Consider the following 17,042-nt stretch of genomic DNA (forward strand, 5'->3'; position numbering starts at 1 on the left):
ATATCTATATCTGTCTATATCTATATCTGTCTATGTCTATATCTATATCTGTCTGTCTATATCTGTCTATATCTATGTCTATACCTACATCTACATCTATGTCTACGCCTTTATCTACGCCTACGTCTACATCTATGCCTATGCCTATGTTCATGCCTATACTGTTTGTGTTTTAGGAGCGCACTCGTTCAGCTCTCTTGGAGACTCTGTACGAGGAGCTGCACATCAACAGCCAGTCCATGATGGGTCTGGGTGGAGATGAAGATAAACTGGAGAACGGAGGTGGAGGAGGAGGGGGCGGAGGCTTCTTTGAGTCGTTTAAGGTATAGTCCATTCCTCTTTGGAGTAAATGCATACTTTTACTCTGCAACTCCACATGCATGGTGGATGACTGGAGAAACTTCTAGGACACTTTTTTTTCCCTCCCCTGTCTCTTGGCTGGGATTCTGGGTACTCACACATCAGAAAACAAAGCATAGCAAATTTGCAGTATCTCAAAGGACCAGTCCTGTGGCATTTGGTTTCCTCCCCTGGCTGTGACAGCTGAACTCAGTATGGTTTTCATGTGTTTGGGACTGAGGACCGTCCTGTTGCATAGGAAAAGGACTTTGCTCTGAGTGAGAGCGCTCCGTCAGTGACCATTAGGGAGGTGGAGCGTAGCCCGGTCGCTGATGCACGGCGGTAGGAGCTGTGATTGTGTGTGCCTGATGAACGGTTTAATGACCCCTCATTATGGAGCTGATGATGCGCTTTCCATGTCTCCCCACGGGCAGCGTTCCCTCCATGTTTTTCTCCTCTCTATCTTTCCTCTGCCGTTTCTGAGGATCCACCTTTCTCTGTCTGTTTCTGCTGATTTACGCTCTGTTTTGGCTCTGCTTCCTTTTATATCTGTGTGCTTCAATGAAACTGGGGATATTTTGGTACCTGGCACTTTGACATTTTCCAGCTTTTTACACCCAATAATAAAAGAGAAATTTAGACTTATTTCCCCCCAGGATGTACCTAATGATGACCTCAGATAAACGCAAAAAAAAAGTATACTCTTACTCTGAGCCATCCCAAAATTAACCCTTTCATGCATGAATTATGAGAACCTTAATCAATATTTTTTTTTTCCTGAGTGTTTTTATTCCTCTTTAGGCATGAAAAAACACAATGTGATTTTTTTTTTTTTTTTTTTTTTTTTTTTTTTAATGAACCTGTTTTTCATGGAGTTACAAAAATGTCCACTCAGCTGGACACCATGCATTTAATTATTGAAGCAAAGAAACATGTATTTACTGTCATACTGTGTGACAACTATGAAATAAATGTTTTTTTATGTTGCTAATCTGATGTTTTCTCACATTTTAACATAATAGAATAGTAGTTATTACTCACTCTTATAATACGCAAAAAACAACAAAAAAAAAAAAAACAAACGTGTTAATTACAGTCTAATAACAATTAACAACTGATTTACACTCAAATATGTTGCTGCAGATCAGGTTTATCAAGAACAGGAATGTTACAGTAATGGTATGAATTGCAGTGTATTATGGGATGGTGCATAAGTATTCACTGTGTTGGTTGATATGCAAGTAAAACAACAAAATCCATGAATATACAAGAGAACAGCTGTAGAATAACTGTCCACTGGAGTGACCACTGTGCATGAAAGGGTTAATGAATTTTTAATAAAATATTTGGGCCAAAAATGAGACCATAATTGGGACATGAAAAGCTACCTAGGTGTCAGTGCGTTTTATTTTGAAAAGATCGCTTGAAATTATCTTATATAGCACTATAAATAAAGACACTGTGTTAAAGTTGATGATCCTAGTGTTTGTTTCTAATCTAGACATGCAGGTTTTTTATGAATCTCAGTCTCATTCCAGGTTTTATATGTAACCCATCGTGTCCACCTGCGTTACATACAGAACTTGCCCATAAAAAAATTGTAAATGATTTTGCAATAGCGGTCATTTTTTGTGAAACACCCTTCCTTGCATAATTAGTTAAATTCCCAAAATGTAGAGAATAAAAAGATATTCAAAAAAATTGTAATGCGTAATTTTCGTGTCCTTTTGACCGCGTTACATGCAGATTTTTGTATTAAATATAATGTAAAAAAAAATCATAATAAAAATGTGTTTTATCTGAAAAATAGTTTCTCTTTTATCTCAGTAAATATTTTATTTTTTAAATAAATCCAAACTTGCTTCATAATGTTAGTCTACATCTGGGTTGAATTTTTAGATTCCATGTCCTGTTTTTTAGGGACCAGTTTCATAGAGGCATCCGTTTTAATACACATAATCTAGAAAAATTAACTTCTATACAAATCGACTCTTCTCAAAAAATCGTGTTTAATTTGATTCTACTTGATACGTTACTATCTGTCTTTAATGCTCATAGAATTTCACATTTGAAGCTACACAGACACATGCTTCAATGCAAAAATCAGCTCCTAAAAACCAGGAAAAAAAAGGAATAAAATGGTGGACAGTACTCTTTTTTAATTATTATTATTATTATTACTGAACAAAGAACAATTGAACAGTATATATATATATATATATGCATAATAGTATACATCAAAGTAGGATAAAAAAGAAAAATGTCACATTTCACAATATATTTTAAATTTCCAATATATAGAAACAAATGTGAGTAAAAAAAAGAAAAATAAAATAAATCTAAATAAATAAAAAATAAAAGGACAGAACATACAGTCGCGGAAAAAATTATTAGACCACCCTTGTTTTTTGGGTTTTTTTTTTTCAATTTCTTGGTCATTTTAATGCCTGGTACAACTAAAGGTACATTTCTTTGGACCAATATAATGATAACAACAAAAATAGCTCATAGTAGTTTAATTTCAGAGCTGATATCTAACCATTTTCTATGTTTTCTTGATAATAACCAAAATCACTTCAGTTCTTACATCAATATCTATGGCATTGTACTGACAAAAACAATGCTTTTAAGCATCCCATGTTTTCTTTTCTGTCTGTTTTAGTCACATGATACACACAGGAGTTAGTACTGGATTGCATAATCATTGTTTTTGATTACTTTTGATGGTCTAATAATTTCTTTTGCAACTGTACTTAAGAAAATTAGCAGCCAATAATCCAGGAACATTTTCACTTGCAAATATTTTTAACTAAGGATGTCCGATATTGGCTTTTTTGCCAAAAACGATATGCCGATATTGTCCAATGCTTAATTTCCAATTCCGATATCTACCGATACTGTTGCCGATATATGTAGGATATTAAACTAATTTTAGGTAACATCACATATCTCCTGTCATGGAATTAACACATCATGCCTAATTTTATTGTGATGCCCCATTGGATGCATTCTCAAATGCAACAAGGCTTTCAAAATGTAAACACTCTGCAAAGAATACATTACATACTTCAACTTAAGTTGTGGAAAAAATGCCATATTTATTTATTTTCTCTCCCTCCCTCCATGAGTCTATTACAGTGTGGCAACCGGTGAAATCAAGGCATTATTTTATCGGTTTTAATGATAGACCAAAAAAACGATAACGATATTCACCGATATTACATTTTTATGCCAATATCAGGCCAATAATATCGGTGGGCCAATATTATCGGACATCCCTATTTTTAACGTATTTAATCTCACAGAACACAGATATTTTAATGTGTTTGGAAAGTTGTTTCTAAGAAAAGCCCACTGTCTTTCAATAAAGTGACATTTAGTGTAGATATCTACAAAAACATGTTATTGCTGTACTGTGGTGTAAGACTGATGAAAGAGTAGATGCTCTTTGGTCATTATTTATATTACATGTGTAGAGATTAAATGGACAAGATTGTTGAAAAAAATAATTCTGACTTCAGTAAAAACATTTTTGTACTTCTCAGTGTTGATGAAACAGCTTAATAATTCTGGCAATTCTATTTTCAGGCATTAACCAACTTTAACTCAGTAATATAATCAACCAAATTAAATTAAACAAGTGAAATGCTCTAAAACAGGGGTGTCAAACTCATTTTAGTTCAGGGACCACATTCAGCTAAATTAGATCTGCAGCGGGCCGAACCAGTAAAATAATAATAATATAATAATATAGAAATAATGTCAACTCCAAACTATTCTCTACATTTCAGAGCGAAAAAAGTTAATTTACATTGTGAAAAGGTTTACATCTACAAACTATCCTTTCAAACAATGTGAGTAACATTAACAAACTGAAAAAATAAGTGTAATTTTAACAATATTCTGCCTCAGTTTATCATTTACACATTTACATTATAATATAAAAAATACACAAAACGTTTAATAACAGGCAGAATCTTGTTAAAATTTTACTTACTTCTCTTAAGACATTTCAGGTTGTTCATATTTGTTCAGGTTATTCAACTTTTTTGCCAAATTATACTTTGTTTTAGTGTAAATACATGAAAATATTTACATTTACAAAGAGAAAAATCTGGAGTTGTCATTATTTAAATGTTATTATGATAGTATTTTACTGGTCCTGCCCACTGGAGATTGAATTAGTCTGAATGTGGAACCAGAACTAAAAGGATTGTTAACGTCTTAATGTAATTTTTGCATTTCACAAATTCATCCTAAGGGCCGGATTTGGCCCCCGGGCCGCATGTTTGACACCTGTGCTCTAAAATAAAAACTGGACAAGAAATATCTAGTCACAACCCACTCACTGTAATAAATGTTGTCATTGTACATTTCTGTAAACTACTTACACATATAACCTTGATATGTAAAATATGTGAACAAGAATTGCTTCAAATCAACATCTGTGGATACGCAAAAGAAAAAATCTGACATACTAACATTTGATTGGACCACTTTTAACTTTGATTACAGAAACAACTTGTCACAGCATTTTTTTTTTTTTTTGTACTTTTTTTTTTTTTTTTTTTTTTATTGTTCTACTATAAGGAACAAAACAAACATAGAAATGGTCCCCATTATGTTCAGACATTTACATACTGTTTACTGTCCACAGATTGGATGGAAAAGTCCCATTTTTTCCCCATACTTTAACACCAGGGGTGTCAAACACATTTTGGTTCAGGGGCCATATTTAGCCCAATTTGATCTCAAGCGGGCCAGACCAGTAAAATAATGACTTAATAACCTATAAATAATGACAAATCCAAGTTTTTCTTTTTGTTTTAGTACAAAACCCCCCCAACTGAATTATGAAAATATTTACATTTTACAACAAAGATGTTAATAACATGAAAAAACAGAAATTTCATTTGAAAATTAGTCCAATTTTAACAATATTATGCCTCGACCTATTATTTATACATGTACATTACACACAATGTTACATAAACATTTGGTAACAGGCAGAATATTGTTACAATTTTGGAGTTTGGGACTAAAATTTGAACAATTTCTACAATGTTACATCTCTTATTATTAACACAACTACAGATCACAGTGGATCCAGGCACAGGCAGAACAGGCAGAATATTGTTAAAATTGCACATTTCAGGTTGTTCATCTTTATTTTTATTAATGTATTTATTGGCATTTTATTGTGAAAGAATAGTTTTGTAATGTTATTCTTTTCACTCAAATTTTTTCCACGTAATTTTTCACAAAGAACATTTGCAGTTGTCATTATTTATGGGTTATTGTGTTGTTATTATTATTTTTTTTACTGTAGGTCACATTGGTCTGTATGTGGAACCTGAACCAAAATGATTTGGACAACCTGGACTGTTCAGGTTAATTTTTGCACTTTCATCCCGCAGCCTGGAATTTAACCTTTGGCGGACCAGATTTGGCCCCTGGGCCGCATGTTTCACACCTGTGCTTTACACTCTTCTGTTGTTCTAGGTGGAGATTGTAGGTCATCATTAATAATGTATTAGATTTATAAAGCACTTTTCTATGAACACAAACTCAAAGCGCACATTCTCTCACACATTCACACTCTGGTGGTGGTAAACTACATTTGTAGCCACAGCTGACAGAAGTGTGGCTACCAGTCCGTGCCTCCGACCACCACCGAACATTCATACACCAGTGTGAGTAGCAGCACTGGAGGGTGAAGTGTCTTGCCCAAGGACACAACAGCATATGACTGGGACAGAGCGGGATTCGAACCGCCAACCCTTCGGTTATTGGACAACCCATTCTACCATCTGAGCCATGGCCGCCCCAGCCAATCATTTCAATTAAATGGATATGACTGACAATTTTTATCACCAAGGAGACTGAGGGAGGATCACCACGGCATCATTTTGATAAAGTGAATGAATGAATGAATACATTTATTTTTGGTTTTACATCAATCATTGTACTCAGTACATCAATTGTAATAAACATAAAAACCAAAAAAGGAATAGGCTAGAAGCAAAAGCTTATTTTTTGCCTATCCTTTTCAACTAATACACTGCTTACATCAACTTAAATGTGCACAGCATCGAGCATTCACACCATAATAATAACAAATTAAAAAAAAAAAAAAAAAGTCAACAACAAAAAAACATCTACCATCTCGTTTTGATATTTCTGAATAATTTAACCCTAAAGTACTCCTTTTTTTTTTTTTTTTTTTTTTTTTTAACTTTGCCAAAGGAGTGGATAACTTAAATGCATCATAAGGTCCATCCCATAATTTCACACCCACAATCCCAATTCATGTAGACTTCACATCTGCCCCCACTCTAATCCACTCACACATCAAAATCTCTGAAAAGTATCTTCATTATTTTTTTAAAGCTAGACCTAACCATCAGAACACTGCCCCCACAGGCTTGTACTGTAGGCACTAGGCATGATGGGTAATACCTTCATCCACCTCTGCTCTCACCCTGATGCACCCATCATTCTGGAACAAGGTTATTATCATTAATGAAAACTAATGAAATGACAAAAACTAGAATTATAAAAACATTTTCGTTAACTGAAATAAATAAAAATTATAATTAAAAGAAAAAAACAATAACTAACTGAAACTGTATTGTGTGCTTACAAAACTAACTAAAACGGATAAAAATTATGGATAAAATTCCCTTTGTTTTCGTCTTTGTCAATGTCGGATTGATATGAAATTGATTTGTTTTGCTCTAGTAATTTTAGCTCGCGGCACCACACGACACTTCACGGTCCGTCACTTGTGGTCACTTGTCGTTTACAGTCGTCTTCTGGTCCCCATTCTACCTGGAAACATGGAGACTAAAGTTTGGAGAAAGCAGCAGAGTCCTTTCTGGGATTTATTTGAATACGACGGAGAAGAAGAGAAAAGATACGACAAAACTAATATTAATACTAAAACTAAACTAAAACTAAGCATTTAGAAAAAAAAATGAAAACTAATGAAAACTAGCAAACCTGCTTTAAAAACAAATTAAAACTAACTGAATTAGAGAAAAAAAAGTCAAAACTAAATAAAATTAAAATATAATGAAAAATCCAAAACTATTAGAACCTTGCTCTGGAACAGGGTCAATCTGGACTCATCAGACCACATGACCTGTATCCATTCAAACACAGTCCAGTCTTTATGTTCTTTATCAAACCGATGGTTAAGAAATGAGAATCTCCTGCATCAGTTACAGATGACGAACATGTAACTGAAACATACAGCATTAATCACTGCCGTCATCATCCAATAAAAGAGTCTGAACTAATCGTCAAGATGGATTCCTTTTCACCAGGCTGTGTATATAACTATAACCTGTCTTATAATGTTTTAATATTAAATTCTGAAGCTGCTTTTCAATTGTTTCTCTCAGAAGTTCAGTTCACATGTAACTATGTACTGATTTTTATGTTCAGGTTTAATTAAAAAACCCCTTTAGCCCTATCGGCCCGCCTGTGGGCCGAAAAAATTATATTAATATTCATCTACTATAAAAATATAATAAATCAGGACAATGGATGTTTTTTTCAACTTTCGCTCAAAGTTTAGACCCTAATGTTAATAAAAGTACATCAAAAGTGTATTTTAGTGCAAACTTTAATGTTCAAACATGATTTTTAATCTTTGTGGGGTGAAATATACGCTATTAAAAATCTCCGACACGAACAATTAATTTAAGCATATCATTGTCAATCAAGCCACAAAAAAACAGGCGAGGATAAAAAATTCAAATTTCTCTTTTAGTTTGTTACAGTTTACTCAGGCATAGAAATAGATAAAATATTTTAGACAATGGGAATAGATTCTGTGAGGTCTCTAAATGTTCATAGACACCAAGAACATCCATATGAACCTTATTATTGTGAAGTAATTCTTCATTTACTTTGGGTATGTCTTTTTAGGTGTTTTTCCCCTGAAAATATGGTCAGGGTTAAATAGGTTAAAGATATTAGCGCTTGAATTGATACAGAAAAAGTCCACGAGATGGGTAAAAAAAACTGATGTATTAGTGTTGTTTTAAAATATAAACCCAATCCATAAAATGTACGTTTTACCTCATCTGCCATTGGCTAGTGACCTCCAAAATTTTACCGTCCGAAAATATTTTTCACCGAACAAATTTTTAAAAAATCATGCCTCATTTGACTTAAAATAATTACCATACTTTTTTTTTTTTATTTATTTTTTTTAATAAAATCCAACTTGAAGAATTATTGCTATTTTATTAGGTTATATTTCATTTCAAGGTAACTACTGCATCATCATGTCATAAAAATACTCAAAAGTGCATCCGTTGACATTGACTGAGTGAGTCAAATGTCTGTTGGTGAGTATTGGCAAGAATCTGGTGATACGATACAAATCATAATACTAGGATAACGACACAATATATTGCAATAAATCACGATATTGTTGACAAAGTGATATTTTTTGGTTGTTTTGTTTCTTTTTAAAATTATTATTATTATTATTATTATTATTATTATTATTATTATTATTATTATTATTATTATTATTATTTCTTGCAAGAATGTAATTACATCAGAAATATGCATAAACACTAAACCAATTTTTATTTGGTCAGAACAGGATCTAATGCTATATCACAAAACTTTCTAAACATGCGCAGAACAATCCGGCAGAAGTGGTCCAGTAGATAAAAACAAAAACTCACATGTAATTCAAAATTTTCCGTCAGCTACTGGTGGGTGTGTGTTTTTGTTTTACACGCCAAACTAATTTTCTACCTGCTATTGGCGCTTGGCGGGTGTTAATATTACGCCCTGCCTTAACTTAAACGTTTTTTGTGCCTAAACCTAAAACCTTAATGCAGTGGTTTTCAACCTTGGGGTCAGGACCCAACGTGGGGTCGCCTGGAATTCAAATGGGGTCGAGTGAAATGTCTAGTAATTGATTAAAAAACAAAACAAAAATTACTAATAAAAAATATATGGTGAGTTGAGAGAGACAATCACAATACATAAAAGACATGACAAACTCTGAAGCTGAAACTGAAGCACTGTGGTTCTGTTTATCTGTCAAATGTCCATTGTGGTCAGTTTCAGATGCTGCAGCTCTTTCATAATTCATAGTTTGAGTTCTTGATTGTTCAGTATTAATTGTCAGCCTTGCAAATCACAGCTGGACTGACGGTACATATCCTGACCAAGGAAAATAAAATTCTCACTTTGTGCAGTAATCTACACCTGGCTTTACTGCCTCCGTCCATAATAATATACATTATATAGACTAAATGTTGTCTAAAGTTAACGTTTATTTGCAACATAGTAAAACAAATTATTACATGATCAAAAACAAATAAATTTTAGAAAAAAAATGTCTCCATTTTGAATGTCTGGGGTCACCAGAAATTTGTGATGATAACCCTCCGGTATCCTGTCCAGCAAGGCCCTTACTAAGCACTAAGTGTGCATTTTTCACACACTTGTGGAATAATATCAAAAAAAAATTTCATACAGTTTGTTTTTAATTCTTTTACACTTTTTTCTATTTCATCAATTTGAGCTGTAAATAAAAATACCAAATTCTCAATAATTGTCACATTTTTTAACCCTTTAAAAGCCATGTTTGTAATGTAAACAAATCATTTTTTTGAATGCAAAAAACAGCAAAAATTTATTTTTTTCAATATACTACATAAAAAGTGGATCACATATTATTTGATTTTTTCATCCTGGCATATGTCAATGATTAACTCCAACATTGGTTAATTTTAGGGATGTCCAAAAATATCGGCCCACCGATATTATTGGCCCAATATTGGCATAAAACTGTAATATCGGTGAATATCGGTATCGTTTTTTTTGCCTATCATTAAAACCGATAAAATAATGCCTTGATTTCGCTGGCATTTACCGATGCATAAATGAAGCATTGTTTGTAGCTGAAAGAAATGTGCAGTTTTCAAAATTGTACAGTAGAGTTGCCACACTGTAACAGACTCATGGAGGGAGGGAGAGAAAATAAATAAATACGGCATTTTTTCCACAGCTTAAGTTGAAGTATGTATTCTTTGCACAGACAGTGTTTACATTTTGAAAGCCTTGTTGCATTTGAGAATGCATCCAATGGGGCATCACAATAAAATTAGGCATAATGTGTTAATTCCATGACAGGAGATATGTGATGTTACCTAAAATTAGTTTAATATCCCACATATATCGGCAGCGGTATCGGTAGATATCGGAATCGGAAATTAAGTGTTGGACAATATCGGCATATCGGTTTTTGGCAAAAAAGCCAATATCGGACATCCCTAGTTAATTTGCATGAATTATTCTTGGCACTAGGTCAAATGTTCAAAAATACTAGCATCTGTCACCAAGTGTGAAAAAAGGCACACCTATAAATCAAACTATTAAATATTATATATTGATTTATTTTTCTGCTGTAATTTGATTTTATTTTTGTAAATCAAGGTCAGCCCTAATCATACATATCAAGTGGAAGAAATAGTGCGTTTTAGGCACACTTGGGAGACAGATGCTAGTCTTGTAACTTTCTTTTGTTTACAGTTTGCAAATTTTAGTTGGTGGCCAGAATTTTAAAGAGCTTGCAAAAATGAACAACTTTTGAATTCTAACCTTATTTAAATTGTGAAAAATAATATGAAGTTTTTTAAAACGAAGTGCAAAGTGTGCCTAAAAGGCGCACCTGGATACCGGAGGGTTAAAATGGGGTCATGAGCCAAAAAATGTTGGGAACCAGTGTTTTAAAGGAAGCTGGGATATAAAGTCTGGTCTTGTGTGGCAAAGTCCTGGACTGTGTGTAACCCTCCTGTGTATTTAGAAAAGGCAAAGAAGTCACAAAGCAGGTGAAATGCCCAAACAGTAATATATAACATATGTAGAAATGGTGTTATGAAACCTATTTTTCATAAATATATAGATGCTTTATGTTTGTCTGTTTGCATAAATGCACAGAGACACTGTTTTTCCTGGAGACTGGGTTTCTTGTCTGAGAAGCATATATTGTCTTGATTTATGTCATTTCTTCTTAGATTTTGCTTTTTGCTGTGAAACTCTGTGACTTTTTCTATCTCGGTACACTGGGCTATCTCACTTTGTTTCGCTCTCTTGGTGCTATCTACTCATATCACAATATCCCATCATAGAATTATAAATGAAGACCTGCAGTTTCATTTTCCCTCACCGCTGAACATTTCACTCTCCTCAACCTTCTGTAAACATACAGTATTGCAGCCTTTCCCTCTTATCTGTTGACCTACACTATCCCTAATTTAACCCAGGTCTTCAAACATGGTCTTGGATCCAAACATGTCTGGTGCTAAAAAAAAAAAAAAAAAAAGGCCAATATGAGCAAAAATACAATGGAAAAAAAAGAAAGAAAGACTTGAATTAAACAACTTTTCATTATGTAGTATAGTCAGTGATTTCAAATATGAGCATTTACTAATATGTACATTTATGTCAACATTTGGACTTAACCTAAGACCAGGGGTGTCAAACATGCGGCACGTGGGCCAAAACCGGCCCGCCATAGGTTCCAGTCTGGTCAAAAATTACACTGAATTAACAGTCAAAGGTGTCAAAATGATTTTAGTTCAGTATTGATGATTTTAGTGTAGTATTATTACCATAATAACCTCTAAATAATGACAGCTCCAATTTTTTAAAAATAAAATTACATGAAAATCTTTACATTTAAGGCTCATTTATGGTCACTTTATGTACGTAAATAGGTTTGTCTATTTCTAATGTTGTCATGCGTCATTGCCTTCATACTTCCATGCGTCCTGTACGTTGGAATAAGCGTTTCTCAATCAATCCACCAGAGGGCGCCACTCTTAATTAACTTCCTGGCTGAATACCACAAAGAAGAGTAAAGTTTTTGAGAATAATAAGAAGAAAGTCAATAATAACAAACATGGCGATGACAGAGGAGGTTTCACTGATGTAGATAGTAATATTAATGTTCAGAAGGATAGTTGTAATAAGTACGTCAGTAGTTTTTCACTAACTCACACAGTCGCTCTTTGAAGAGTTCTGCTATTTATGGAAGTTATTCTGTTCAAATCTCAACACCGCCTCCACTGTTGCCAGTGGTACTGCTCCATATTCTCCGTCAGGGGTACGGAAGGGGTAAAGCTCCAGGAAAACGGACCGGAATACGTACTTAATGTACACAGAGGATGGACAGAACGCTCTGTCGGTATCCGTCTGCGTCTTTAACGTAGAGCATAAATGAGCTCTTTCAAACCTTTCACAAAAATGTTAATAACCTGAACAAATACGAACAACCTCAAATGAAAAAGTGCAAAATGGGTGGCTCAGAAGGTAGAGCAATAAACGAAAGGTTGGTGGTTTGAATCCGTTGTGTCCTTGGGCAAGACACATCACCCACCTTGCCTCCAGTGTCACTCACACTGGTGTATGAATGTGTGTGAATGTACAGTGGTGGTGGGAGGGGCCGTTTGGTGTGAATTGGCAGCCACGCTTCTGTCGGCCCGCCCCTGGAGCTGTGGATGCAAATGTAGTTTACCACCACCAGAGTGAGAATGTGAGAGTGAATGAGTAATGGATCAATAATGGAAAGCACTTTGGGTGCCTTGAAAAGCGCTATAGAAATCTAATCCATTATATTATTATTATTATTATTATTATTATTATTATTATTATTATTATTACTAGCGGCATTGTACCCGTGGTGCCATTGTACGATAGCATTAAAAGTAGAACTTGTCTGCCACCACTATCCATTTGTAAACTACCATTTAATCATGCATTGTGCAGGTAATAATTTGAACCAACATGTGAGGCATGAAGGGAAGAGCATGTAGGCGGTAGTGAACTGCCGCCTTCACATTGTAGCATCATCTGCTAGCAGTAGAAATTTCATGAACGGCAGCATAACCGCTTCCAAAAATGGAGTATGGTGGCAGGGATGAAGAATTCAAGGTAGAGAGAGGCAAAATCACCCAGCATACCTCACAACATTTGAATACGGACATAAAGTTGTGCCTAGTAAATAGTCAGGTAATGTTTCTATTCATTTGGCGAGTTTGGCGGCAATCGAGCCTGTGAAGACTGAGGAAAATCCGTACAAATGCCCTCCTGTGCTGCAACATCGATGAGACACAGAACGTGTATTAAATAGTAGGATTATTTATTTATTTATTTATTTAGTTAGTTAGTTAGTTATTATTAACCCTCTGGTATCCGGGTGCACCTTTTATTATTTTTCACAATTTAAATGAGGTTAGAATTCAAAAGTTGTTCATTTTTGCATGATCTTTAAAATTCTGGCCACCAACTAAAATGTGCAAATTGTAAACAAAAGAAAATTACAAGACTAGCATCTGTCTCCCAAGTGCGCCTAAAACGCACTATTTCTTCCATTTGATATGTATGATTAGGGCTGACCTTGATTTACAAAAATAAAATCAAATTACAGCAGAAAAATTAATCAATATATAATATTTAAGTTTGATTTATAGGTGTGCCTTTTTTCACACTTGGTGACAGATGCTAGTATTTTTGAACATTTAACCTAGCGCCAAAAATAATTATGCAAATTAACCAATGTTGCCGTTAATCATTGACAATATGCCAGGCTGCAAAAATCAAATAATATGTGATCCACTTTTTATGTAGTATATTGAAAAAAATTAATTTTTTTGTGTTTTTTGCATCCAAAATAATGGTTTGTTTACATTACAAACACGGCATTTAAAGGGTTAAAAAATGTGACAATTATTGAGTATTTGGTATTTTTATTTACTGCTCAAGTTGATGAAATAGAAAAAAGTGTAAAAGAATTAAAAACAAACTGCATGAAAAATTTTTTTGACATTATTCCTCAAGTGTGCCAAAAAGGCACACTCGGTGTTTAGTAAGGGCCTTGCTGAACGGGATACCGGAGGGTTAAACACAGAAAAGAAAAGAAATGTCAGGTTGTTCACTGCCGTTCATGTTATTTGCATTCATAGTTTGTAAATGTAAACATTTTATGTAGTTTAAATTTTTTTATTCTAAATCATATAGAAATTTTGGAGTTTACATTATTTATAGGTTATTGTTATTTTGTCACTGGTCCGGCCCACTTGAGATTGTAATGGGTACATAATCTGGCCCCTGAACTAAAATGAGTCTGACACCCCTGATCCAGACTGAACTCTAAAGTCCCATTTACAGTATGTGTGGTATATACAGTGCGTCAGTGCGGATCCACTGACAGTATCTCCTCGTTTCTCTCTGTAGCGGGTCATCCGCAGCAGAAGCCAGTCTATGGACGCCATGGGCCTCAGTAACAAGAAGTCACACACAGTCTCCACTAGTCATAGTGGCAGCTTTACCCACAATCCCGCAGAGAGCCCCAAAACCCCAGGGATTGTAAGTAGCCCCTTTTGGTTTCCATGATGCCCACCTAACACATGCATTACACTCATGCATAGAACAACATTCTCAGCACTCACAGTTCAGCAGATAAACACACACACACACACACACACATACACACACACACACACCTCTCAGCCCCATTCTGTCTTACAAGCTGCACTTTAGCAAATTACGCCTGATAGCAGTGTAGCGTTTTACTTTCATCAGTATTTTCACATCAAAGCACTCGTGTTCGGTCGTGACGTTTTAAATTTACTCTTGCTTTGTACTAAGCACCTTTCACTGATTACCATTTTTTCATTTAAGGCTCCTAGTGTTCCTCTAAGACTAGCTCCTGTGTTTGACAAATGAACAGCCCGAGTCATTCTCAGGTTTTCATTCATTTTCATCACCACACTTGTGTGACAGTTTAAATTCTAGGACGACGTTATCAATCGTAGCGTATCCATCGTAGAAGGAATCTGATGATGTCCTTCTCAATGCAAGATGACCCCCGAGTCTTTGTGAGCCCCAGTTTTTTTTTTTTTTTGTATTGAAGTGAGCTCAGTTTAGCAGCTGTTTGACTACCCAGACTCCCTCCCTTCTTCTCATGTTTTTTGTCATGACAGTCTCCCCTTTGTAAATGTTATAACCCTTCTATGCAACTTGTGCATGTTTGGCTGAAGGATTTGCATGGCATAAAAAAGCAAGGAGCACACTGTTAATGGGGTTAATTCAATGTCTACTTTTATGAAATTCACTGCCGTTTAGATTTGGGGTCATTCCATGGCAATTCAACCAATGGTCCCCACATGACCCCCTCAGAAAATTCTGAAAAAAATCACACTTGTTCACCTATCAGATAAACAAACACATCCAAAAATTTAATGTCATATCTGTAATAGTTTAGGAGATACAGCCCTTTGAAAATTTTTTTTTTTTTTTTTAATTTTGCAAATTTGCTTTTCGGCCAACTTTGAGGAGCTACATCTCCTTAGGTATTCAAACCACACTGCTGAAACTTACTGTCTGGGGTGAAATCCCCCTGAAAAGACCATATTTTGCATCAAAATAATTGTAGGTGCCTTCATGTTTGGTCCATGAGGCCTTGAAATCAGGCGAAAAGGCTAATTCTTCAAAATGTCCTCTCTCTTCTGGCTTGCACTGTGCCATAATGGATGAATGTAGAGACCTAATTTTTTTTTTTTGCATGGATTCTTATGGTCAAGATGCAACAATATACTGCAAAAAGACGACATTTCAATGAAAAGTGTTGCTGTGAGGCAATGAATAAAATGGGTCGATTTCTGTTTTTCACAAACATACTCTTTATTTGAGCACCCAAATTACCATGTGGCCAGTTAATGAAAATTTTGAAATGTTTACCATGTCTTCATATATGTTTCAAGATGTTGTGGACAAAATTTTAGCTTTGGGATAGAACTGGTTCTATTTTTAATTTCTTTTTTTTTACTGCATGACTATATTTTCTTTTGGGCGACACGGTGGTGCAGTGGTTAGCACTCGTGCCTCACAGCAAGAAGGTCCTAGGTTCGATTCCAACACCAGTCGACAGGGCGTGGGACCTTTCTGTGTGGAGTTTGCATGTTCTCCCCGTGTCTGCGTGGGTTCTCTCTGGGTACTCCGGCTTCCTCCCACCATCCAAAGACATGCACTAATAGGTTAATTGGTTAATCTAAATTGCCCATAGGTGTGAATGTGAGAGTGATTGTTTGTCTCTATATGTTCAGCCCTGTGATGAACTGGCGACTTGTCCAGGGTGTACCCCGCCTTTGCCCCTATGTAGCTGGGATAGGCTCCAAGCGACCCCCGTTACCCTAGTGAGGATAAAGCGGGTTCAGAAAATGAATGAATATATTTTCTTCAAATTGTATACAAACGTAGGTGTAAATGGCATTTTTAACAGTATAATGGCATTGATTATTGCACAAGTTACGATAATACTTGAGATATTTGAACTAGGGTTTGGAACTGCATGATGGTTCAGATAGAATAATTCTAGATTTCCCAGAACTGGCTCAGGTTGATGCCTGTAGTAGAGACTTCTCGGAAATTGGATGGAGATGGTCAGTTGACCCAATTTCACCAGGGTCAATGACAAATGTAGCTAAGATTTCCTAGAATTTTTATGATGCTAGCCAGCCTAATTTTGGGAATTCTATTCATAATCCTGAACAAAGTTACTCATCATGGAGGAAAAATGTGTTGTTGGATTGATCTTACAGGATGAATGTCACAGAAAGACATTATCAAGACAAACAGGCTTTCTGAAAATTGGCGATTCATTT

At 35.0% G+C, this 17,042-nt stretch overlaps 1 protein-coding gene across 8 annotated transcripts in view; it reads left to right on the top strand.

The window, feature by feature from the left end:
• rap1gapb (RAP1 GTPase activating protein b) overlaps positions 1-17,042 on the top strand; it is a 439,024-nt gene that overhangs the window by 391,606 nt on the left and 30,376 nt on the right. For 7 of the 8 annotated variants that reach the window (XM_030134454.1, XM_030134457.1, XM_030134455.1 and 4 more), the window contains 2 exons: positions 177-323; positions 14,614-14,745. In XM_030134454.1, the coding sequence (XP_029990314.1) occupies positions 177-323; positions 14,614-14,745 (279 nt within the window). The remainder of the gene's footprint in view (positions 1-176; positions 324-14,613; positions 14,746-17,042) is intronic. The other variant, XM_030134453.1, reaches the window with a different exon arrangement.

This window comes from Sphaeramia orbicularis, chromosome 5 (assembly GCF_902148855.1).
Source record: "Sphaeramia orbicularis chromosome 5, fSphaOr1.1, whole genome shotgun sequence".
NCBI classification, from domain to species: domain Eukaryota; kingdom Metazoa; phylum Chordata; class Actinopteri; order Kurtiformes; family Apogonidae; genus Sphaeramia; species Sphaeramia orbicularis.